The following is a 24,331-nucleotide window of genomic DNA, read 5'->3' as shown; positions in this document are numbered from 1 at the left end:
CCTCACTATCATTTCAGGGACAAGTATTTCCAGATGCCCAAGCACAATTCCTGGGACAGAAATAAGTGCACATATGTGGTGTGGCCAGTAGTGGTGCATAGCCTTGCATCCAGCAAAGCTGCTGGCCATCTTGAAACTCCAAACAAATATTCAAAATTTTCAAATTGCACTTGGCAAAATTTCTCAACACACAAACTGTAAGGATGTCAAATGCATGCCGTACGTATCCCTGCACTTTTCCATCGGCACTGCAGAAAACCATAATGCCAATTAAAAAAAAATTACCATTTTACCCAGTCTTATCCACTTTGAGGAAGAGATGATACAATTTTCACAAGACTGTGCATTTGCAGGATAGACCGAGTGCCTGGTGACTGCAAGCACAGTAGCGCATCTTACCTGCAGAGCAGAGCTCCCACGCAGAGGACTCCTCAAGGCTGGTGCAAGGACTGCTGTGTGGTCTTCAGCAGTGGGAGAAGCAAACAAGTAGCATCTCCTGCTGCCAGCATCACGGGGTTACTCTGACCCCCAGCTTCGTGCTCCACCTTATTTCACCCTGTGTTAGGGCCGTAGCAGCCAGTGATCTGTGCTTAAAGTGCCTTCACCCTCCAGCACTTGGAGCTACTTGGCTTTGCCATCCTGTCACCAAGATGTTTTGAGTGGTTGTGGGTCCCAAAGATACATCACTTAAAAACAAGGGATGCTGTGTAAAATGTCTACCACATGAAAATTTCTATTGTATCACCAACAATCAAAGTAGCTGTTTATACTACCCCACCCCTCTGAAAGCTCTGTGTTTCTTTGTGTTTATACAGACACCTATTTTTGCTTGTTTAAGAAACAGGTGTGGGAGTAAATCCAGTTATAATGTGTGAAATTCTCTACAGCTTCTCAGTTTAAACTCTAAACTGATTATTCTCTGAGGCTACATTGTTAACTAGAACAGCGGCCATGCAGGAGAGGTAAACTGTTTGGCTGGCCAATGATTGCATGATCAAATAATTAATCAGCCTCGAAGGCAAAATTAGATTTCCAGGAACCCTGCTTCTTTGGGATTAGATTTTGGAGTGGAAAAGGTCAGACTGAGCTACCAGCTCTAATAACTCACTATGCTTTCTTCTATCATTTTTATTTAATTTGTAACAAGAAAAATAAGCTTCCATCTAGAGCAAGGTAAAGGAGTTTTCTCTTTCTTGTTAAGGGCCATAGGGCAAAATCCTGACATACTTTCTTAAACATTCAGTAATTATTTTTGGCTTGGGCCCAGTTTGGTTTCTAACAGACATTTGCCTGCGATACAGAAGTCCCCCTTGCCAACAGCAAGTTTATTTGCTCTCTGGAGAGAATCACCAGGCTGGAAGGTCAGGGCCCACTAACTTACCATTTACCACAGATCTGACCAAGACACCGCTTCTACTGAGATCAGATTGTGGAGCTCCTACTGCTGCTGAAAGGTGGCAGGATTTGTCTCACGTGAAAGGCGGATTAATCCCCTTGCGATATTTAGGATCTGGAGAACGGGTGCAGTGGGGAACAGCAAGGCCAAAAGCACTTGACCCACCTCTATGGAGATTACAAACTGTGCTGGCGACATAGTAAGCCACTGGTCCACAAAGCATGCTCACATGATTAGTACCTCTAAATTTCCTCGGGATGCCAATTTCTGATGATGACTTTACTCAGACAGACGTAGAGTGCAGAGCCTGTTAAATGCAGAAGTTAGGCTCGACTTCAGATATCCTCAGCTACTTTGAAATTGCAGAGGTGGACAGGAGAAAACCCACAGCACACAAACTCCTTAGGGGTTTTCCTCCTGCTCAGAAGAGATCTTCCATCTCTTCCCAGTGCAGCTTCGACATCAACACCATCACCTGCAAGTGGCAGAATCCATTTCTGACACTTACATACAACAATGTAAGTGTCCCAAAGCTTGCCCCAAAGGGAGAATCCTCCATGACCCTCATTACTAACAATTTGAATATTTTTTTCTCCATAATTAGCTGATAAAAAGATATTTATTATTCCTTGCAGCTGAATAGACAAGACAGACAAAGACAAGGCAAGGTATGGGGGCAGGGTGAGATGATTCTCCACAGTCACCCAGCAGGCTGGTGGCTGGGCTGACAGAAAAACCCCATTCACCCACTACAGTACTATTGTAGTACCCACAACCTTCAGCCCCGCAGCAGGACTCCAGAACATTCCTGACAAGCACAGACTGGGAACAGGCACTTCTGCCCTCGCAGAGCAGGGCATGTCAATGTCACCTTTAGAGCATCCCCAAAGAAGAAGTTAGCGTGCAGCAAGCAAGGCAGTGAGTTACAGTGCACAGCGTATCGACTTCCCACGTGCTTGTGCTTGAACTGCATGAGGAGCGGAGCAACCTGCCTCCCACACACACAGAGCGCACACAGTGCCTGCGCAGGAAACAAATGCAGAGCAAAGTGGATGCTCCAGGTTCACGGCTTAGCTTTCCCGCACACTGACTCCCATGGAGACAAGCCCCAAGTGGCACCAATGCCGACATGCAGGTCCAGCAAAACCCTGAATGCAACACTCAGAGCTTGTGAGGATGCTTGGGTGGATCGGTGGCCCTAAATGTCCTCCCTTCTGTTTACTGACAGGCACAGCCTCGTAGGATTCTTTCTTTAATATGTAGGTCCCTTAAAACGCATATGTCAGTGGTTAAAGAGGGCAAGCTGGGGGTGTAAGGAAAATACTTTTGTCCTACAGCTTAGGAGTGGCCCAGCTAAATAGCAGGCTTCTGTACATCAGGTACACAGGACATCCACAGAACTGAATGCAATTCACGCATTTCCTACCAGCGCTAAGCTCAGCTCTCACTAGAGCTTTCAGTCCTCTCCATCCCTGAGCAAAGAAATCTTTCCAGTTTGTTTGTTTTCTAAACAAAAAATAAAATCTAGGAAGAGGGATATTTCTAAGCTCTCTATTCACTCCCAGTTGTTTACAGGTATGCTGCTGGGACAGCTAAGTCTGGTTTTAGTGACTGGTTGCACTATGAAACTTCCCAAAGACAGATTTCTGTTTTGCCAAGAATAACTTTTCTGAACCAAATTAATTTCCATAGTGAATGTACAAGGGGGAACGGAAATTTTAGGAGTACGCTTGAGAAATAAGACTTTCAATTACAGGCTCTCAACAGGTCCTGGAATTTTTTTTTTTTTATCCACTCACCTATGTGTTTTAAAAGTATATAGGGCCACAGCATAAGCAGAGTACTGTTGCCATCATTTTTAAACTTTGAGAACAGCAAGCAGATTGCGTCTTATCAGGAAACACCTCTGAGGTTCTGTGCAAATGACACATGCACACAGCTCGACAAGATGTTTGTTGACAGCAAGCTCTCAGCTACTGCTTTCCACTCATTACAGTTCCAGCCAATGTCACTGTCTTTGAAAAACAGGCAGAAGATAACAAAATGTAGTGCTTAAGGTACCCAGCTGCAATAAAACTGGGAGTCCTCCCCTCTTTTGCCACCGACCAGAATCTTTTCCACTTCTTCCTCTAACTTGCAAATTCCTCTTTGGCAACCCTAACTCCACTGTATTTAGGAGCAACTGAGAACCAGGTTGCTAGCTGTGACCTTCTAGTCCTTTTGAAAGATATCTGCGGTTGGCATTTATACAAAAGGGAAGGAAATATTGGGTCATCTTGGACAGAATACATAGCTGAACAAATTTAGGACCATTTCTGCAACTGTGCTGCTGAAATGGGCTGAACACACCTGAGAAGTGGGATGCTGTCAAATGGTGCTTTTTATTTTTTTTAATTGATGCCTTCTGCTTGAAAAATACAGAAAAATTCTTGTTTATCTATCACTCAAAAAAGAAAAAAAAAGAAACCCAAAATGCCTTGCAGAAAGGTTTAGTAATTCAGAACAAACAGCAGGTCTTGATCATTGGCTGGGGCAAATTGGTCTAAGTTCTCTCATTTATTATCAGCTTAATGTGTAGTTTATATAATGTAACCAATTATTATAAAATTTGTTCAATCTAAACAAAACTATGGACAAAAGAACAACAGTTGCGCTCTCTCTCTTCACAGGTGGAGAAATAGAGCGCCAAGACAGTGATGTCAGGGAGTTCATGGGGAAACAGGTCTACCCTGAGCTAGGAAATCCACATGGACCAGCTCTTCCTGACTTGGACAGAGCGCCTGGTGCTTCTGGACATACATGTGTGGGCTTACTGCTGTGGGTCAAGATATTAAATCACTGTTTACGGTAAATGTGATGCAGGAAGAACATTCCCAATGTTGTGCTGGATGTCCTCCACCTTCTGTTCTCATGTCAATGATGTGACGTCATGTGAGGCTCAGGACGCACCTACTTTTTCAGGTCACATCATGGGTATGACTCAAAATACAAGTTATTTGACTGAGATGGTTGTTTGGCAGATACCTTCTGTGAGGACCGTGAGAGTCAGTATGCCATGTCCCAGTTGAAAATCCCGGACAGAATAGCATACCAGGAACTTGTGAGGATGAGAAACAATATTTTCCAGGGTATCCAGGTCCAGCCAAGGCATCTGGTGACCAAAGCTTGACAGGCTGGCGGCTTTGTGCCTGGGATCCCAACTATTCACACTGTTGAGCGTGACAGATTTCTTGCACCCAGATCTGGGCTGCTGTGTGTGGTGATAATCAGATATCCACATGATATCTGGTGTCACAACAGAGATCCCGAAGTCACCCACCTGCCTAAAGAAGAGCAAAAAGGTCTCTCTTCTCTCTTAGTCCACTGACGTGGCCACAGAGAGCCATCCTTCCTCTGAAAGGAGCTACAGAAGCGGAGAGATCTGGCACAGCAATATGTCAAAAGTAGTGTTTTCCCTGTGATTTTTATGAGTCTCCGCAAGAAGGAAATTAGAAACTGAAGTCTACACTCTCTTCTATTTATAAATGTGTCCATAATGTGTACGTTGTGCTGTAGGTTAATGATGCAGTTCTCAAGCAAGATTAACTGCTGCTTCAGACAGCCATCAATTTTTTATGATTGCAAGACCATTTCCCTACTAAAAAATGAATGTTACATTCCCCAAGGGACGGGCTGTGTTCAGCATCAGTCAGGTGTGTAGGGTGGGAAGATGAGAATAAAATAAAATAAATAAAAAAAAGAAAGCAAAAGACACAAGCCAGCTCCCCAGCTCCCACACCAGGGAACAGGTACATGACTTCCCTCGCTGTCACTTCTGAGCATCCTGAATAAGGTTGAATTCGCAGACATGTGGATGTGCTTCTGACCCTTGCTGATGGGGCCAGCTCCCTCTAAAGTGATGCTGTAAGCGGTCAATGCCCAATACCAAGCAACAGTGACTTCGTACGAGATCAGCACAAGTGTCATCCTGCCTCAAGAGCCTGGGACGTTGTTTGAGCTTGAGAAAAACAGTCCAGAGACTGCTTAATGCTATAGTTGAGCTTTTTATCAAACTTAGCCTATATTTGGGGTGGATTCCAAGAGGCTGCCTATAGCTGCCTTGGCAGAACAAGTCATCTCATCCACCAGTGTGTTTTAAGATGTCTGTCTGACAAAAGTGGGGAGAATTGTCCATTGTAGGTGCCTATCTCTCTCTCATTCTTTCTACATCAGCTGTAGACAGGAGCCTGATGCCTAATCTAGATTAGAAGCGTGTTTTTAGATGCCTGAAGCAAGGGGAGATGAATCCTCATTGACCCAATAACTCTGACCAGGTACAGCTGGTGCTGCTGAAAGGATCCCAGCTACCTTCATTAACAGTAATCCACCTTTTAATCTGATTGGTAAAACCACTACCACTCAGTCTGAACCTTTTCAGAAGACTAAGCCAAAAGACCAGTGTCTTTGTAACTACATCCTTTGATGCAGCTTTGGACTGGCTTGTCCTCACATACCTTATATTGACTGTACGTGGAGAAATAAGTTACATCTATGCAAAGAACCTTGTATCCTAATAACCACATCTTTGTTTTCCTTTTGACTAATGAAATGAGGCGAGTTGAAAAAATAAATCAGGCCTCATATCACTAACCGACAGCATGTTATAATGCCATTGCCATAAGTGCAGCTGAGATCTTTATTAAAAAACGTGACTGGAAAAAGTCCATTGTGAACCTTGCAACACTAAATAGGCTCCTGATTAAATGCAGTCTAGCGACTTTAAAAACTGTTCTGGGGTTGGTTCACTGACAACAGCTGAATGACCCTCTGAGAAAGCCCCATGCTTAGGTTCATGCTTAACTGCATTTCTTTCACCCAACTCCTGCCCATGCTTGGAGCTCACAGCTGAAAACTCTGGGCCTCGACAACATTGACATTTTCTAGGCATCTCCCGTTATTCCACAGTCATGACCGCAGCTATGGTTGGGTTTTACAGTTGGCAGGTCTGTTGAGTAAAGCATTTCTGGGGTTGCTCTACTGCAAGGACATAGGTCCAAACGTGAACCCTTAAATATACACCTGCCTTTTGCTACAAACCACAACAACCACTATTGAGTTTACCTTTCTGCTTCGATATCTGCATGGTGAGACACAGATAGATTATATTCTAGTTCCCCAAAGCAATTTGAACGTGTTTCTTGATAAAGCAAGGATGGACCTCAAATTACTTTGCATAGAAAATGTTGTTTTCCAGAACGAAGTCAATGAGGACCTTTTCCGTTAAGCTTGAGTTAACAGAATATAGATAAAAGTAATCTGAGGCATCTACTAGTACTGCATCCATTAAGCAAACAATTTAAATATTTATGAGGAAGGAAAATATTCCAGCCTTTACTACAAATATGCTAGGTCTCATAACTTTCTGTAGGGAAATACTGTAAATTTTATGAGCATACATATGTAACTACACTGAGTGGCTACAGAAAAATTATTTATGGGGCAGAATATCACTCAAATATGCCAGATTTGGGACATCAGAAGTATTTCCAGTGAAATGTTTATAGGCCAAGGACCGACTGTATAGGTTATTTCCCTTTCAATAGAACTCACAGACCAAATATTATCAATTTACTATGGGGAGCAATATTGGTAATGTCTGTACCTTCAGTTTTTCAAAAGAGCCAGTTTGCGTGTTGGATGACTGGTGTGAGTCATTCAAAGGAGATGTGATGGTTTTCAGGGCCGGCGAGCATCCACCGCATCGCTGGACTGCTGAATCCTCACAGCACGAAGGCAGCCAAGCCAGGTTGTAACCACAAAGGCCAGAGACCACCATGGAGGAGCGGGGTGGTTCACTGGCTCCTTCTTACACACCCCAGTGAGGAGGAGGGCAGGTCCATAACCAGACAGACCACTTCTGTAAGGGCAAATATTTATCAGTGCCAGTGCCAGTACAGCCTCAAAACACCGACACAAGGACTGGTTGAAAGAGGCATCTCCCCCACTGTATTCCTTAGCCATTTGGAGAACAGCAATCACTATATTTTAAAAAGCTGGAAGGCTTGACAAAGTAATATTTAAATGCAGGAAGGGTGCCAAAATGGTAAGTGCGGGGACTCAAGCTTGCCATTCATATGCAGAACAGGTATTGTACAAGCTGTAGCAACGCATACTTCAATTTATCTATTTCTGTGGTCCCGCCATCTCTGGAGTATGGCAGCTGCCCCCAGGTGCTCTGACACAGCAGTAATATTGTCTTCCTTTGCAGCACATTGGAGATAAAATTTGATTAATGCCAAGCTTGTTTGCCTACTCTGGCTCTGTGTGTGTGTGTGTGTGTGTATAGAAACTTCGGCACCTTTGCCTGTCTGTTCTCATGCACAATGCTGCTCAGAACTTTGGACGTCCACAAGCTTATAGGAATAAACAAACCTAATGTAAAATAGAGATGTACAGAAGTCCACAACTCCTGAACTGGCTGCCTTTCATCAACCTGGAGGGAAGGGAAAGCATCACTCTTGTGTACAGACGACAAGAGTTAGTTTCTTATTTGTCTCATAATAAATACAAGCAAATCCACAATATAGGAAACTAAGACTGTACTACAGTTTTGAACAAGCTAAAGGCATTAAACTGCACATGCCACTTGAGAGACACGGCAATTGCTCTGGTAATTATTTTCATGTTTCTTAATTCTACCACAAGATACTCATTTCACTAGCTATTATACTCAAAAATTGTCACAGTGCAGGGGGAAGCAGGGAGTAGCTTGTATATCCATAATGTGATCACTGCCAATATATCAGTGTATGAAAACAAATGAATGCATTTTCCCTCAAGTATCAGAGTTAAGAGCTTACATATCAAAACCATTTGGCTTAGTCTTATGAGGAGAAAAGCTATTTTTAAAGAAATGGCGTTAGGCGGCAGAAAAGCAGAACAGAATATCTTCACGGTCATTTCAAAAGAAAAGCAGAAGGCTCAGATGAGGATATCTCCCATACCACAGTGATTGGTCCTTGCACCAGCAACGAAAGGAACAGGAGAAATATGTCCAATTTCTTCTTTGTTGAGTTTTTAATTAAATTATTTCCCCTGTATTTTTATTTAGAGTATAAATATTAAACCTTGGCTGCGTACTCTTTGCTGGAGGATCCTGGCAAACTCATTGTGATGTTGTGTAAGCTTGTAAATTGAATGGCAGACCCTTTTGTCCCCCAGCTGAAGTTACAGGGAAGGCATACTGAAATTGAGGCCCAAAGATTGTCCCTTTCAGATGAGGCCCTGCTTTGCTTCCCAGCTTCCTTGGAGCATAAGAGGTTTAGCCAAGGAAAGGCAGGGAACCGTAAAGTTAAAGGGGAAGAGGGAGAAGAGAACAAGCTTGATTGAATGGTCCTTCAAACACTTTGGCTGTTCTGAATTCTAAATATAGCAGGAATTAATGAGGCAGAACTGTCCTTCAACATTAAAATTGCCCTAAAATTGTTAATGCTTTATCACTGAACACCACAGAAGAAACACAAGGCAAACTCCTGGACCCGCCTTCACGTAGCCATACCTAACCCGTCTCCTGTTCAAACAGGTATGTTTAAACTTACTCGTGATGGAGCATGTTGATGTACCACCACAAGGGACAGGCAGGTTGAAACCAGGGAGCAGCTAACCAAGCCAACGGGCTATGACGGTGCCGGGAAGGAGAGCAGAAGGAAGCTTTTTAAGTCATAACGCGTACCTGGTTCTTCCAGATCAAGTGCGAAAGACCACAGCTATGATTTTTACAACCAGCTCCTGGTCACATACGTTCTCAACAAGTAGCTCTCACTTTGCAAGGGACACTGATGCTTCTGATCTAGACAGTTTCTGAAAGGACAAAACCAAGGCAGGCTGCAGAGTGGTAGCTTTGGGGCTGGTCCCCTGTTCCTATGAGTGAATACTCCTGGGTCTGGAGGACTGGCTTAGGGGTTCTGCTAACCAAGAAGCAAACAAAAATAATTAACCCAATTTACACTTATACTATTTTCTAACTGAGGAAAGAGATCTACCTGTCCGTCTTGAAAACAATCCATATAATGCATTTTTGGAAAAAAAACCACAAACACAACCAAGCATCACAATTACCATTTCTGTACAATTGCATGTAACGAATCCTGACTGATGCCAACCTAATGCATGTGTGCAGCCAAAGGCCGCCGCCTTCTGATTGATTTGGATAAGCAACTGAAGAATATCCTTGTAAGGAAAGAAGGATAAGTAATCTTGATTTTTTTTTTTCCTCCTGAGTCTCTCCCTGGTGATCAGATTTATTCAAAGCTCTCCTTGCTAGGATTCAACAGGGCACCTCTCAGCACCAGTGAAAACTGGAATTACTGTAAATAACTTTCACATGGAGTTCAGTGTTCTGTTAATTGCCTCATTACCATGCTTTACAGTACTGGGCAGGTCCATAAGAAGCAGGACCAGAAGGCAGTTCCTGAGTCACTGAGTCCAGGCCCATACAGCTGCAGACTAACAGCTCATATACCATTGGGAAAACGTCGATCCTGATCTCCTACTAGGGTCAAGATTCGGCATCTAAATATAGATGTGCCTTTTGTACCTGCAGAGTCAATAGCTGTGATATTTATATCCAGACCCCTTTGAGTTCAGGGAAAAGCGACGTTCAACTGAGAGACAGCCCAGCTCTATTTCTAGTTACACCTGCCCAATACATTTGCCTTCAGCTGGACTGCAGCAATTGTAACATTTGGCTTGTTTCATCACTGAACACCGTAACCCTGACGCTGTTGAGACAAACAAACACAGTCACAAAGAAATAAGCAAGGAAGACAAAAGATATGATCTGGAGCAATAATAAAGTCAGTCCCTAGATACATATTATTAGTTGACCTTTTCAATGTGTAATTAATTTGGATCCTTTCCTTTCGGCTCTAGACCTGTGAAGGGAAGTGAGGCAGAGAGAAGTTGAGGAGGACGACAGGGTCTCACCATGGGTGGTTCATGACCTTGATTTGCAAAATCAGCCAGAATCTCCACCTTTGCAACCCAGTTGAGGTAGCGTTCAGCATCAACCATGGGTTTTCATATTTGTCATCATTCTGTATTTATCGCTGCAGAGGAAATGAAAATACAATAATGAGCAACGTACCCTGTAGCCTTGGAGCTAATTACGCATCCTTCTTCACAAAGTAAGTGGAAAACACATGAGCTTGGAAGATATCCATGGAGCAATTAAACACGCGCTTGTCAACATGTCACAAATACTGTGTTTTTACAGTTGAAATGAAAACACAAAATGCCATCTGATTGAACTTCAGAATAATTAGCACATCACAGCACACAACCACGACAAGTACCTGTCAACAGCTATCAGTGCAGCAACGACATTTTCCACTGCGAATAATAATGTCACTTTCCACTTTTGAATAGTAATGCTATTTTTTGTCTTTTGAAAAAGCAGCATTGTTTAAAACAGATACAAATATATCCTCCGTAAAACAAGATTTCATTCTGCTAAGTTAACACTCAAGCGGAATTATTTCATAGATTTTGTAACCAAAGCTCTAATTCCACATGCAAAAGCAAATGAAGCTCTAATTCCATGTGGCTCCTGGAGGGAGAGGAGAATGCTGCCTGTGGGATGCTGCCTTTGGTAGCCAGTGCCTATGTACTCCCAGAACGCTTTGTCTGTATGCCAGGAACGCTCTGGACTTTTACTAAACTGGTGGTTTCTTGTAGGAAACACACCAATATAAAACTATACCAGAGAGTCAGGTACCATGGGTGTTTTTCAGCAATTTTCAGGCAAGTTAATAATGACAGCTCTGCTGTGCTCCTAAAGTGGCTTGTTAAGAGAAAGGTAAGAAAAAGCCAAAAAAGATTTCTGTAAAGTTTTATTGAAGTTATAAACTCCTCTACTGGTCTGTTTTCTGTAAGCAAGTTGGTTATTAATAGATGTGATTTAAAATGCATGTTGAATTGCACAAACTGGCAAGTACAGTCTCACCCTCTTTGGGTGCCTGTGTACAATTTTATGCTTGTTGGTCATGACTTTTATGGCTTTAATTAGCAAGTGATATGAGCTTAAACCATTTGGTCTTTAGAGTCCACTAAAAGAAAAGATTGTCTCTTACGAGCAACAACAAACTAACAATCCTATAAAGTTTTGAAGGAAAGGCTAGAAGGGATCAATGTAGGGTCAGCCCTTGGGTGCCGCCCGTAGGGCAAGGCACGGCAGGAGTCAGATCCCATATCCGATGTAGCCGAGAGCAAAATCAATATGTTGATTTGCCTGATTGAGGACGTGGTTTTCCTATTTGCAGTACACCGCAGCCCGTCCTCTCTTCCAGCTCCGCTTGTGCTCTGAAAAGGTCAACACAGCACAGTGAAGCACCGAGCGGAGACCCCAAAGTTAGCTTTGAGAGCCTCAGACTTGGGTGGCAGCAGTGGTACAGCCAGGCTGGCTGAGCACGCTGCCCAGCCCGAGGAGCAGGGGTAATTCAGGGGGAGCTGGGTACTTCTGCACGATGCTCTGTTGTGACATAGAGTTTTGCCTTACGTGAGAGGTAAATCAATTCCTCTAGCCATTTGTAACTTGGCTTGTCTGCCCACCAGAGTGACAGCTTTTAATTCCAGCTGGAATGAGGTGGGTGCCATCACAACAAAAATTCTCTATTTATATTAACAGGATTAAGTAACTGATCCATGGAGACGGCTCATCCCCACTCAGAGCACAGAAACCCGCCTCCACTGAAACACGTATCATTATATCACAGTCCAGAGCAGTCAGTTCTGCTGAGGCTTCACATCCCCTGGGGTGGGATCTGTCTTGTCTTGTCTTTAGCCATTTAAATGGTAGCTGTTTATCTTAAGCGGTAGTGGTGGCTTCCCCTGTAAGCTGTGGAAAGATACCAGTATCTCCAGGCAGTCAGACATCTCACCTGTCACACTTGCATCTGTAGTTCCCAAATTGTGCAGAGAGTACAAGATGAACTAGAAATTTGGGCTGCTACTGGCACTGTCATATGCCAGGCCAACTAGGGTCTTGGCTGACACTGGGATCGTAACTTAAATAATACAGAAATCTGCATTGTGTTTAAATGGTTTCCACTTCTGACTCACCTCAGCGTGAGAGAAGTCCTCTCCCAACTGTGTAGGTTTTATACCACTGGTGCCATTGAAAGAAAAAGCAGTTTTGCGGTAGAAATCTTGATAGTCTCAGTAAGACATTCTACTAAATGACACCGTCCTCTGAGTATTTGCTGTCAAGTTTGGTCATTAGGAACCGGTGTGGATCAAGTGGATAAAGCTGGTTCTCTGTGTCAAACTCCCATGTCATGTAAAATTCAGATAAAATTTTAATTAAAATGTAGCAACAAAGATCTTCAAGGGCAAGCTATGTCTGTGTCTGTCTCTCCTTGAGCACTAATCCATAAATCTCCATACTTCTACCCACCACAGAGAGAGGGACAAATGCTACCAAAAGACTGTATCTGTGGGATTGTAGGCTCAAAAGCGAGTACGACAAAAATCATGAAGAAACAAGCTGCTAAAATTTCCAACAACTCTCCACAAATCTCCAAACTCCACAGAATTTCTGCAGCAACTGAGTTGCCGTTGTGGTTGCCTACCCTGCAGCCTGGTGTTGCAGAACAGAGGCGGCCAGCCCCACCTGTGAACACCACCACCATCTCTTCGAAGGTGTGGGACAAGGCCACCGAGTCCTGCACTCCAAGTCAGCAAAAAAACCTACCACCTGTCCCTTGGCTGGGTGGTAGGAAACCAACACTCAAGAATGAGAACCTCTGCTCTGCAGGAGATGTGCTCATTACAGATGGTGCCTTAATTGCACGCAGTAGAGATTTTCTATTTTGCATTTGTTTTAGAGCAGTGCAGATTTAGAGACTAACACCTTATGGACTCAAGAAGCTTGTGTGGAAGAGCTTTCAAACAAACGAGCTACTGAGCCATTGGGCCGCAGAGACACAGTCATTTTGGCTCTAGATAGCCCACCCACGCTATCCTGGAGCTGTAAAGAGTAATAGTGTTCAAGTTAAATAGTTTGCTTCCAAACCACTATGACAGAATAAGTCTTCCTTAAAACTAAAATTACACAGGGATGTACTGGAATTTCACCAGCCAAGATACAGAAGGAAGTTCCCACTCCACAGGTGTTAAGCATTGAATTTTGCCCTCTCTGGCGGTGAAATTATTTCTGTCACCAAAAATGTTGACCCTATTCTCCTGTCCTCCCACTCCATCACTTCCTCTGCTGCTCATCTGGCTGTTTGATGAGCCATTTCAGTGCGCAGCCAATTAACCTGAGGGAAATGAAAACAGGGCAGAACACAGCTCCCCATTAACAATTTGTATTTTTCATGGTTTTCACTCTTAACTTACTTCACTTTTTTGTTTTGGTGGGGTTTTTCCTGGTTCAGGAAAGAAAGGGAGAGAGACGAAAAAGAAAACCCACTGGACTGAATAACAGATGAACACAGGGCCAGCTGGGGAGAGCCCCTTTCTCCACAAAAGCATGTCAGCGGTGAGCTCCATAGGTAACTGAGCTTGCAGATTCCCGTACAAATCGCCCTCCAGAGACAATTATTACAACCATTCTGTGTCCACGGTGGCTGATGTCGGCAATCAGGGAAGGTACACAGCGGACTCCCTGGCAGCCATGTAGACCATCTGCATGTAGAGGAAGCGTTACACCTCTCTTGTCTGAAAGATCTTGGGCAGGATAATGCCATTTTTGCATGCTGGAGTCGTCCATCCAACTCACGGCACCACTGGAAGAGAACTGGACACTCTTTAGTGACAATACACACACACATTGCAACGTCTGTGCCACACCAGGACAACTCCAAAATGGAAACAAAACACCTTGCGCATAAACCGCAGGGCTAACGGTAAGCCTCATAGGAAACAAATCTTTTTTAAACTCAAACACTTCACTCAAAAATGCTTCATTTTATACCTAAAAGAAAAAGCAAGAGATGCCTTGTCAGTATTGCGCATTGCAGAGATTGAATGAAAGATGCCATTTAAACCAATTTAGTTCAACTATTAAAAATATCCTGGGAGGATATTTAATTAAATTTTGATATGATTTGCACAGGTTTAGTTTACGTTCATCCCTTATTACTTCAGGCTGCTCGTGGATAATCTAAAAGACATGTTCTTGGCTCGGGTGAGAGAGGCTGAAAGGTGGGCTCTCCTGTGGCAATGTCCCAACTTGGGAAGTTCAATGCTGACCCCAGGAACTGGCAAGTGAAGATGTCATCTGAGGGACAGAAAGGTCTGAGCGGACAGGAGGTATCTCTGTGGAACAGGCCCAAGTAAAAACCTTTGTGGTTCAGCCATCACATCACCCCCACCTCCAATCCATCCCCAGGACAGGGAGCACGGCAGAACTTGTTGGGGGGAAAGCTTTGAGGAATGCAAAGTTTGAGCCTCAAAAAGACCAAGGAATTATAAATACATTTTGAAAGGCTTGAACAAACCAGACCCCAAGGAGAGGAATACTAAGCACGAAGAGCCTATGCCATAGGTCCCTTTAATGTGCTATCCTGTTTCCCAGGACAAGATGATTAGTTAAAGGTTGTACAAAAAAACCCCTTTGAATACACACAGTGATGCTTCCTGTAGGTTCTCCTCCCACCCGAGCTTCCAGCCCTCAGTGGTTTAAGGGCATCCTGCACCGTTAAGGTACAGCCAGATCATTATTTTACTAACCTCTCATCCTGCGTGCATACGATTAGTCTCTTTTTCAACAAGGGTGTATTTTTAGACCATAACATCCTGTGGCAGTGACTTCCACTTAGTTATGTATAATGCAGAAAAAAAACCCCAGACTTCCTTGACTGCTTTAGCCGTAGCTCTTGTACGGTGAGAAATGGTGACTCATTGCTCCTTGTTTGCCTTTCCCACAGGTTTTAGGATTTTAGGACTGCTAAGAGCATGTGCTAGGACAACTCCCCAAGACAAGTCTGAAACAGCAAAAACTCGGTAAGCAAACAAAGGGAGAAAAGCGAGAACTGGATTAAAGCAAAAGTAAGTATGTATCAACACAGAGTTTTAAAGCTCTGCAAGATTTAAATTGGAGTCGGTACCATTCCTCTTGTTCTAAGAAAATCAGTAGCATCTCACATTTCCTGAGTGCATCTCTTTTCTTCTGTCTAATTTGTAGGAGGCAGCATGTCTGAAACAGAGACATCACTTTAAGGTGCTTTATGGCAACTTCCCCACCAGTTTTCTTTTCAGGTTGCTTTGATTTCCACCATGACTTTACCTTCAAAGGTACTTCAGAGCCTACCCAGCTGATGGTTCATGTACACATCTCCAGCCTAGTCAAGAGTTTAGCTCTTGCTTTGACATGTATTTTTCATTTTTATCTTCCTAAATTGAAAGGCACGTAGGCACAAACCCCCACGCATTTCCCATCTAGTGTCCCAGCCTAACGACTGTGCTTTAATTGGCCCAAGGCATTAAACCGAGCGCAATAGCTGTCTGAGCACAGAGCCATGGCTCACACACATTTTCCATTGTTTTCTTTTAACGTTGTACCTCAGATAGCGGAGAAATAAACATAGGCTGATACCCATCTGTCACACTCATTGAAATAACACGTTTAACAGGGTTAGCAGTATCTCTGCTTCGTTTTCTCCTCTGGCCCTGCAGTAAGAGCTGCTCAGAGGGGTCCTGAAGTGATCTGCAGAGATAGCCCCGAGAGGCTGCCTTCACCTGTGCCAGCCCCAGGACAGGTTCTGCCCCCATACGTCCTCCAGAAATAACCCACAAGTCCAGTGTTGAAGCCCTCAGGGAATACTGCTCATCTCAGACATGGACACCTTTCTACCCATCCCGAGCTGACCCTGGTCCAACACATCCTTTCAAGGGGAGTTTCCCACCACACAAGATGCGGAGACATGATGCAGCCTGTGGACCAGGAGATGGGGAGGTGGAACCAAGCGAGACCAGCGTGTCAGCCAAGGACACCACAGATTCCTGGCCCTGCCTCCACAAACGCTCCACTGTGTTGGGTCAAGTGGACAGGACATTGCATGTGCTTGGGATACAGTTACAACGGTCATTACTCAGCCTGTCTAAATGAGAAGCTAATGATGAAGTGTGTGTGGGGGGAAAGACAGCTCCACAGTAGGAGGGAATTAAATCCTGCTGCTGGAAGCAAACATTTTGAACCAAACCCCACGTCTCACCCCTCAGTATGACACACACTTAACGTGGTGCAACTCAGGACCACAGGAACAAGGTGCAGAAATAGGAACTTTCAGACCACGCAATCAACATCCACCTCTTGCCCGTTCTGAAGCACCGAGCCCCCCGTGCCCGCAGCAGCCTTGGTGAGCCAGGCCTGGATTGAGCCCCTGAGGGGCAGGCACCAGCCTGACTTTAGAACATCCAAATCCACGACTCCTGCCAGAGACGCAACGCCTGTGATTCACAAGCTGTGAAATCCAGCTCAGCTACGTTGAGGTTCTTTTTAAATATAGAAAATGCCGCCCTAAGAAAAAACAAAACGAACACTTGTGCAATCAGTATTACCCATCTATCTGCAACAGAGAAGAAACCTCGAGGAATCTTCTTTAAGCTATAAATGTGCAATGAGCAGCAGTTTCATTGTGCGGCGTTGGGAGTGACCAATGCACGTTTAACAGTTTAATGCAAACATAAGCCACTAATTTAAGGTGGCTATTCTTAGCAGCTGTCGAGCTAAGGGAGAAACAGGGTTGGCAGAGCCAAGAAAAACACAAACAAGGACGGTGCGAGTCTCTCTGCATCCCCCCTGCCACTGCCACCATGGCGCTGTGTGTGTGTGTGTGTGTGTGTGTGTGTGTATAAAAATATATATAGATATAGATATATAAATATATATATATAATGGAGCATAAGCCCCAAAGTGGGAAGACCAACTTGGGGTCAAACACAAATGCAAGTCACTGCTTTTGTTTGCCTCGCATCCCACCGCACTGCACACGCGCACTTCTCATTATGGGTGGTGTTGCCTGTCAATTTACATTGACATTAAAAGGGAAATCAGATCTTTGGGCTAAATGTCTTACCATTTATTTTTGAAAGCAAGCACTAGGCAGAGCTTGATTTACTTTGTGCCTAACCCAGAGTAAAGCCTATTTTCATGAAAAGAAGTGCTCGCTGAGACAAGCGTATAAAGAAGAAAGAAGCAGCTGGGTTTTAGCAGCAGATTTCTCACTATGTGCCCAGGTCAGCTCCCATTAAAGTCTAAAGTTGGGGATGGACACTTGTCCAGGCCCATGGTGGCCAGCTACAGCAGGGCATGGGCTCAGCAGCAGAGGATGCTCCATGGAGGAGTCTGGCCACAGCACGGCCTCCCTGGCATAAAGCAATGACTTGCAGGCACCTGATGGTCAGCCAACGCAGTGGGGCAGGACAGGAGTCACCAGTGGTCCTGAGCAAACCCAGTCACACAGCTTTACTAGGGGAAGGAAAGCTTTCCCTCTCTGTCCTGATATATATCTCCCTGTGTGTCAGCTTAAGAGGTAAAAACACTGTGGGAGAACTTCCTCAGACAAGTCTGTAACTAGGAAGATTTCACAGGATGAGAGAGATAAAAAGGGCTATTGAATGAAAAATAAATCGTATGCATAAAGTCAAATTCTGTCCAACAGAACACGGGTCAGGAGCATTTGGCAAACAAAAGGAAAACAAACACATAATTTTTCTCCAACATAAAAAGAAAAACCCCAACAACCCAGCAGAGCTCTGGCTGGACCACTGGAGCAGAGTGAGAGAGGTGGAAACAGGGAACACACCACGAGGGGAAAAATGAGTCCCTGGAACCCGGTGACTCCCCAGGTCCCTGCAGGAGGAGCAGCTGCTCCCCACTGAGGTGTGACTTGCCCATCAGCAATGTCCGCCATCTCCGGGCACCAGTTTCTGTAGTGGAGCGAATCATAGAATCGTCTAGGTTGAAAGGGACCTTTAAAATCGAGTCCAACCATTAACCTAACACTGCCAAAACCACCACTAAACCATGTCCCTCAGCACCACGTCTACCCGTCTTTGAAATACCTCCAGGCATGGCGATTCCACCACTTCCCTGGGCAGCCGCTTCCAATGCTTGATAACCCTTTTGGTGAAGAAATTGTTCCTAATATCCAATCTACACCTTCCCTGCCGCAACTTGAGGCCATTTCCTCTTGTCCTTACGGGCAAGCCGGACCCTCGCCCCCTGGGGCTGAGCGAGGCCTGGGAGCCCACAGGCCATGCCTGCCACCGGGACGAGATGGTCGTGGGCATCTTGCCTCAACAGATGCAGCCATTCCTCTAGACATCAGCAGCAAGTCCCCAGGCGCAGCCGTCTGCCCATGATGCCTCCGAGACGCCTCGAGGCCTCTCAGTCCCTCAGAATAAAGCCGTTCCCTTGCCTCCAAAAGGGCAGCTTTCACCCAGCGTGGGGAGGGGGAGGAGCGTCCCCCCCGGCCCTCAGGCAACAAGGACTTTCTGGAGACACCTTTGGGTTTGGTCGCAACATCCCAGGCCCAGCAAAACGCATGGTTCAGACTCACAGGCTCCTGCAAGCCCTGCAGGGTGGGCCCGTTGCGGAGACCCTCCCGCGTTCTCTGGACTCGGTGGTCCCTGGGGAAGGCTCTAAGCCACCTTCCCCCCCACCCAAGCCCTCTTGCTACTCCCCTCACAGACAGCATCGCTGCTGCTGCCCTTCACTTTGTCTTCGCCTTTCCCCACCTACGACCCTTCCCCACGTCACACCACGGCCCCAACACAACACCTTCCCACCCCTTCTCATCCATGCCCAAGCCCCGGCTCCATTCCCGCCTCCCTGCCGGCAGCCCCCGAACCAAAACCCCATCCTGACACAACCGTTGCCTCTGGGACAGGAATCTCTCAGGAACCTTTTGCTGTTTTGCACATGCAGAAGCAAGGAGAATGGTGCGGCAGATCCCTCGGTACCTCCTTTCTGTTTGATTTTTTTTTTTTTTTTTTAAGGTTTAATTTATGTCTGGAGGCCAAATAGGCCTTGGCAAGAAAGCAGTCTCACACCATCCCACGTCAAGGATAACTGAGCAATCAGAAAAGCCAGTCTACAAAGAGAAACTGCTTCTCAAACTTCACTCTCGGCAGAGCTGCCATCTTACCACAAACATTTATACCGCATTTTGACCTGAGAGGAGTCTATCAAGTTTCACGTGAAAGACTCAACCATCTGGCCCCTTATTCACACTCTTGCATTGGCACGGCGTGCACCAGCAGCACACAGCCATGGCTTTTCTCCTACAGTCATCCACCAGCTGCCATGTGGCATCGTAGAGCAAGGGATGTGCCGCAGTGGCACGGCCGGAGACGCAATCCTTAGCAGGCTTTATGAGTGCAAGGTCTTCTGCCAAGGCACAGCAAGACACCTACCTTACTGTGAAACCTCCAGTGCCCACGACATCTTCAGGAGATCCACCTCCTCTGAAGCTGGTCCTGCTCCACCGTATGGTGGTAGGAAGCCTGGATGCAAGTTTGAACACAAGACTTACAGGAAAGTTAGGGCTGCGCCAACAACTCACCCCAAGGGGAGAGGGGTAACAGGGGAATGGATCAGTTGGGGTTGGGGAAGGCTAAAAAAAAGGAAAAAGAAAAAAAAAAAGTAATTCTCGGCGCTGCCAGTGAAACTCTACTAATTCTCCTGCTAGAGTTTGTGAAATTTGCTGTCTGCGTTTTTATCTGTAATACCTTAGGACAATTCTCACTTACAGTCTGGTAAGAGTTCAAAAAAAAAGTTAATAACTGATGAATTTTAGCTGCTTAACTTACTACATTTTCTAGTATATACCACCAAAGCACGCATTACCAAATGCATGCTTAATTTGATAGAAACATTAAATACTTTGTTTTGGCATTTAATACATCCTTATGTGATCTTATCATATACTATGTATCTCTATCATCATGCCCAGATGACAGAGAAATACACACCTGAAAATGTTTTTCTTCTGGAGAAAGAAAAGGAAAAGCCTAAAAAAAAAAAAAGCCTTCCAGTTTTAAATTTAAAGTAAAAATAAAAGTAATTAAAACCAACAACACTGAATTGTAAGTCACTAGTGTAAAAATGCAGATTATTAGTGACGACATGACCCACAGGAACAGATACATGTGGGTCCAATCTTGCAAAGCCAAGCTCATACATGTCTTTATTCCCTACGCTCCAAGATCTGACTTTCCTACAGACTTGCCTGAGAATGGTGCTATGTGTGTGCTTAAATATGAACAGTTCTGCTCTTCAACAGCTCAGCAACTTGTACTCCTGGGGTTTTCGAAGTTACGTAGATAGCAGCTAGTGCAAACAGCGGAAGGTCGGTTTCCCAATTCATTTCTTGCTTTTAAATATGTCTTTCTCATACATTTGACATGCAAAAAAAATGCACATAAAATAGCCCCAAACCCTGTTTCTCCCAGAAGGATCTACCTTCAAAATTCCAAAGACTGAGACAAATCACAGCTGGGTTTATCAAGGTGCCCTCTTCTGGCCTTTAAAAAAACCACACATTGTCTTGCTATCACCTGGCTTCTTTGTTTGGAAGAGGCATCAAAATGATCACCTGTTTGTGCAAATATTCAATTTATTTAATAAACTGGCCAGAAAAATACCATCACAGACCATTCTTGATACCACACAAAACATATTTAGAAATCCTTCAGTTACGTACAAGTTTATAAAAATAACTTAATCTAGAAATCTCAGTAGAAATACATGACTTTGTTACCAGGTAGAAATTTAGGCATAAGGTGTATTGCCCAGAGGGTTGGAGAATTTACCCCCTATTCCCACCACACTGCTAAACTCCCAAGAACCATTTAATAAAAGTAATCTGAACCTTTCTGCTAAAACAGAGGGAAATGAAAAACCAGATCAAAAAGCACATTAATTTCCATTACAAAGAGACATTTTTACCATTCCTTGATAAATATGTATGCAGTTCATCCAGCACAGGAGGAATATCCAATAATTAGTTATTTTTCATGGAAACCTCTATTTTAAAAGTATTGTTTTCTTAATTAAATATAAACCAACACACACATGGAACTAAATACAGCTTTTAGGCCATATCTACATCAAAGATTTTTCACTGTTGGTTTCTGGAGGTTGGGTGAGGGTTTTGTTTGCTTGTTTGTTTGGGGTGGGGGGAGGCTGTTTGGTGGTTGGTTTTTTTTTTTATTCTACAGGCCAACTAATCCGAGGGGAAGTCTCAGTACTGCTGTGTCCAAAGTGGCCAATTCAGACCTGAAATGGTGCAGCATACGATAGCTCACCTGGAAAGGAAGAATTTATTCAAAACGAATAAAGTTGCACAGAGCTCTTGGAAGTACAATTCATTCCACATTGGAAATCTGTCTGTTCCAAACTGGATTAATTACGATCACATAAGCTGCAAGATAAAGCTAAGATGATCACATCTGTGCTATATGCACAGTTGTTACTGTCAGGGGAAAAAAACAACCCTTCTGTATAACAAGGCCTTCAGAAAAAGTATTTTCCTTTCTCACCAAGGAGAACATTTTCACAAATAAGTTTCTCTAAAATAAAAACTCACAACAGAGTCAGTCTGGAAGCCAAGAAATATGTTATTCTAGATGGTACTAAACTTTTTTCCAAGGGTATCTTCTTCCTCACGATCAGACGTGTAGATACAATTTCCCTTCCATAGGCATGTGAGCTGGTAAAATGCACGCTCATGAGGAGACTTTGCAATTGCTGTGTTATAACCTAGTACACAGAGGCACTACACAATTATCTGAACTTGTGGTAATATTCTTCAGTTCGGAAGTTCTTTGCTCAGGTAAGAAACTAGAGAGGAATAAAACCAAACCAAAACAGCTGTTGTCCAGCTGTGCTAGCAGTTCTTCCATCACTGCCCACCAGACAATGCAGGCTTCAGGCTATGACTTCATGAAAGCATTCGTTAAATGCCCTGCTAAGCAACAGCTCGATAGTCAATATTCCCATTGCATTGCTAATTGCCAGCCAATCACCGCAAATGACCAACTCCCACAGTGCTCTTCTCTTGCGGATGAGGGAACGCTGTGGTTAAGATCTACACGTTTCTGCAGACGACTGAGGATGACTTATCCCAAAACCTCTCTTCTGAACCACACAAGTCAGCCGCTGCGATGAAAGTCAGTCTCTGGCAATAACAAGAATGGGGGTCTTTAACCTCAGCATCCAGCCTGAAGGGTATTTTCACCAGAACGCTTTGTCACGGTCAGAGTGGTGAATATCTTCAGAGAAAGACAGACAGACAGCATTTAGTATGGCTATAATGAATTTTCTCTTCTAGAAGATCAACTTGGGCATAATGTTCAAACCCGCAGTCATTTCTTAAAGTAATAAAATAATAATGGAAAGACATACATTTAAAATCCTTGCCACTAAACAACACCCATGCATACAAATAGCCTTTGTTCTCTTCATTTACCTTATGGTCTTCCTTTTACAGTGGAAAATAAAGAATTAAGGAAGTCACATGGCTTTGTACCACCTTTTGTCTTAACGCTCCTAAGTTTTTACAGTGGGAATGAACTCAGCAGTAATAAACTCCCGTCTGTACGCCTAACGAATAAGTGTCTTTATGGCTCAAAGATAACTTCTTTGTTGGGCAAGTGAAGTTAACCCAAGGCTACAACATTTGCAGAGAACATAAATTTTGCCTCTATACCTTTCTATATATTACAGAAATGCAGAACTGATTGCTGACGCAGTTATTACGTCTGGGATTGGTATCCTCCGGACAAGGGCTAAGAAACACTTAGTAAATCTTTTTTGAAAAAGTCCAATCTTTTCTGCTTTCAAGTCACATTAAAGAAAACAACCTATTTGAGAATAATTACTGTAAAATTATAAGGTATCAAAATTCACGAATAAAAATTCTACAAAACCTTGTTCAATATTAGAACTTTACTATGCAAATAATTGCATAGTTTGCATAGATATAATATAGAAAGCAAAAAAGGAAATCAAACCCACTTCTATCTAAATGGTTCAAAGTTGCAATAATTAGCTATCATCAAAGCCATCTCTCAGCAAGAATAAACTTAGCACAGAATAAAGTATATACGCATTTCAGTTATGCAAATAACACTGAAGTATCTAAAGATAATGGGGATCTGAAAGCCCTACAAGTTCTCTAAGTAGAAGCTTTGCTGCACAAAGGCTGCTACAGCTCTTCAGAAAACATCAATAAATTATATACTTCTTCCACTTTCTATAAGCATGTAAAGCATTACGCACAAATCAGGAAGAAAAAAGCATGCCCAATACATATGGCAGAAGAACAGCAATATATTTAAACTACGGTGCATGGCTTCAGGCAGGGCTTCTAACTCTGCAGTTGTGATCCAACAGACTGACAACATATGGGAATCTCCATTCATTATTATTTCACTTTGAAAGACAAAGATCAAAAAGCCCCAAATTTATCGGCTTTTTTCTTGGCCCGACTGCAAGCCCTGGGTGTGCCAGCCAGTTCCAATGGCTGTGGGGACCACACAACTCCCTAACTCCAGTAAGCCAGCTGGGAGTAATTTAATAATTATTGGAAACACGAGGTGGGGTTTTGATGGAATTTGTTAGTTATTCAAATGAAGGCAAAACCTTAGATCCAACGGCTGGAAAGCTGTCATTAGCTAACTGGAATAATCATCCCAGCCTTCAGAAGACACTTTCTCTTCATCACAGATGCTCAATTATACACGCCTGTATTTACAGCAGTGCGGTACAGTCTAGGCTGAGAGCTAACTCTCTGTAAGGCTGAAGTCCCACCAACTCCGGGCTCACGCTTACATGTGCTTTGCTTTGCGAGAAATTCCATTCAGAACTCATGTTTTCTGCAGAACAAAATGCTGCTCAAATAAAACAAGTGAAATCTGGCTCTAATTTGTAAGCAGTGAGAAACGGGA

At 43.9% G+C, this 24,331-nt stretch overlaps 1 protein-coding gene and 1 long non-coding RNA gene across 2 annotated transcripts in view; both read right to left on the bottom strand.

Annotated features, from left to right (window-relative positions):
• Window positions 1-20,336, bottom strand: part of LOC128918285 (uncharacterized) — a 42,608-nt gene extending 22,272 nt beyond the window's left edge. The window contains exons 1-7 of the long non-coding RNA XR_008469485.1: window positions 19,796-20,336; window positions 12,494-15,360; window positions 10,361-10,482; window positions 8,974-9,235; window positions 7,038-7,292; window positions 4,421-4,719; window positions 400-1,871 (exon numbers count right to left, since the gene is read on the bottom strand). This is a non-coding gene — a long non-coding RNA (uncharacterized LOC128918285). The remainder of the gene's footprint in view (window positions 1-399; window positions 1,872-4,420; window positions 4,720-7,037; window positions 7,293-8,973; window positions 9,236-10,360; window positions 10,483-12,493; window positions 15,361-19,795) is intronic.
• Window positions 20,337-20,979: 643 nt separating this feature from the next.
• TXNRD1 (thioredoxin reductase 1) overlaps window positions 20,980-24,331 on the bottom strand; it is a 41,741-nt gene continuing 38,389 nt past the window's right edge. Inside the window, exon 15 of the mRNA XM_054222269.1 lies at window positions 20,980-22,654. Within this exon, the coding sequence (XP_054078244.1) occupies window positions 22,592-22,654 (63 nt within the window). The 3' untranslated portion in view covers window positions 20,980-22,591. The remainder of the gene's footprint in view (window positions 22,655-24,331) is intronic.

This window comes from Rissa tridactyla, chromosome 1, assembly GCF_028500815.1.
Source record: "Rissa tridactyla isolate bRisTri1 chromosome 1, bRisTri1.patW.cur.20221130, whole genome shotgun sequence".
Classification (NCBI taxonomy): domain Eukaryota; kingdom Metazoa; phylum Chordata; class Aves; order Charadriiformes; family Laridae; genus Rissa; species Rissa tridactyla.
Note: the sequence above shows the minus strand (reverse complement) of the source record. Positions and strands in the feature narration are given on the sequence as shown.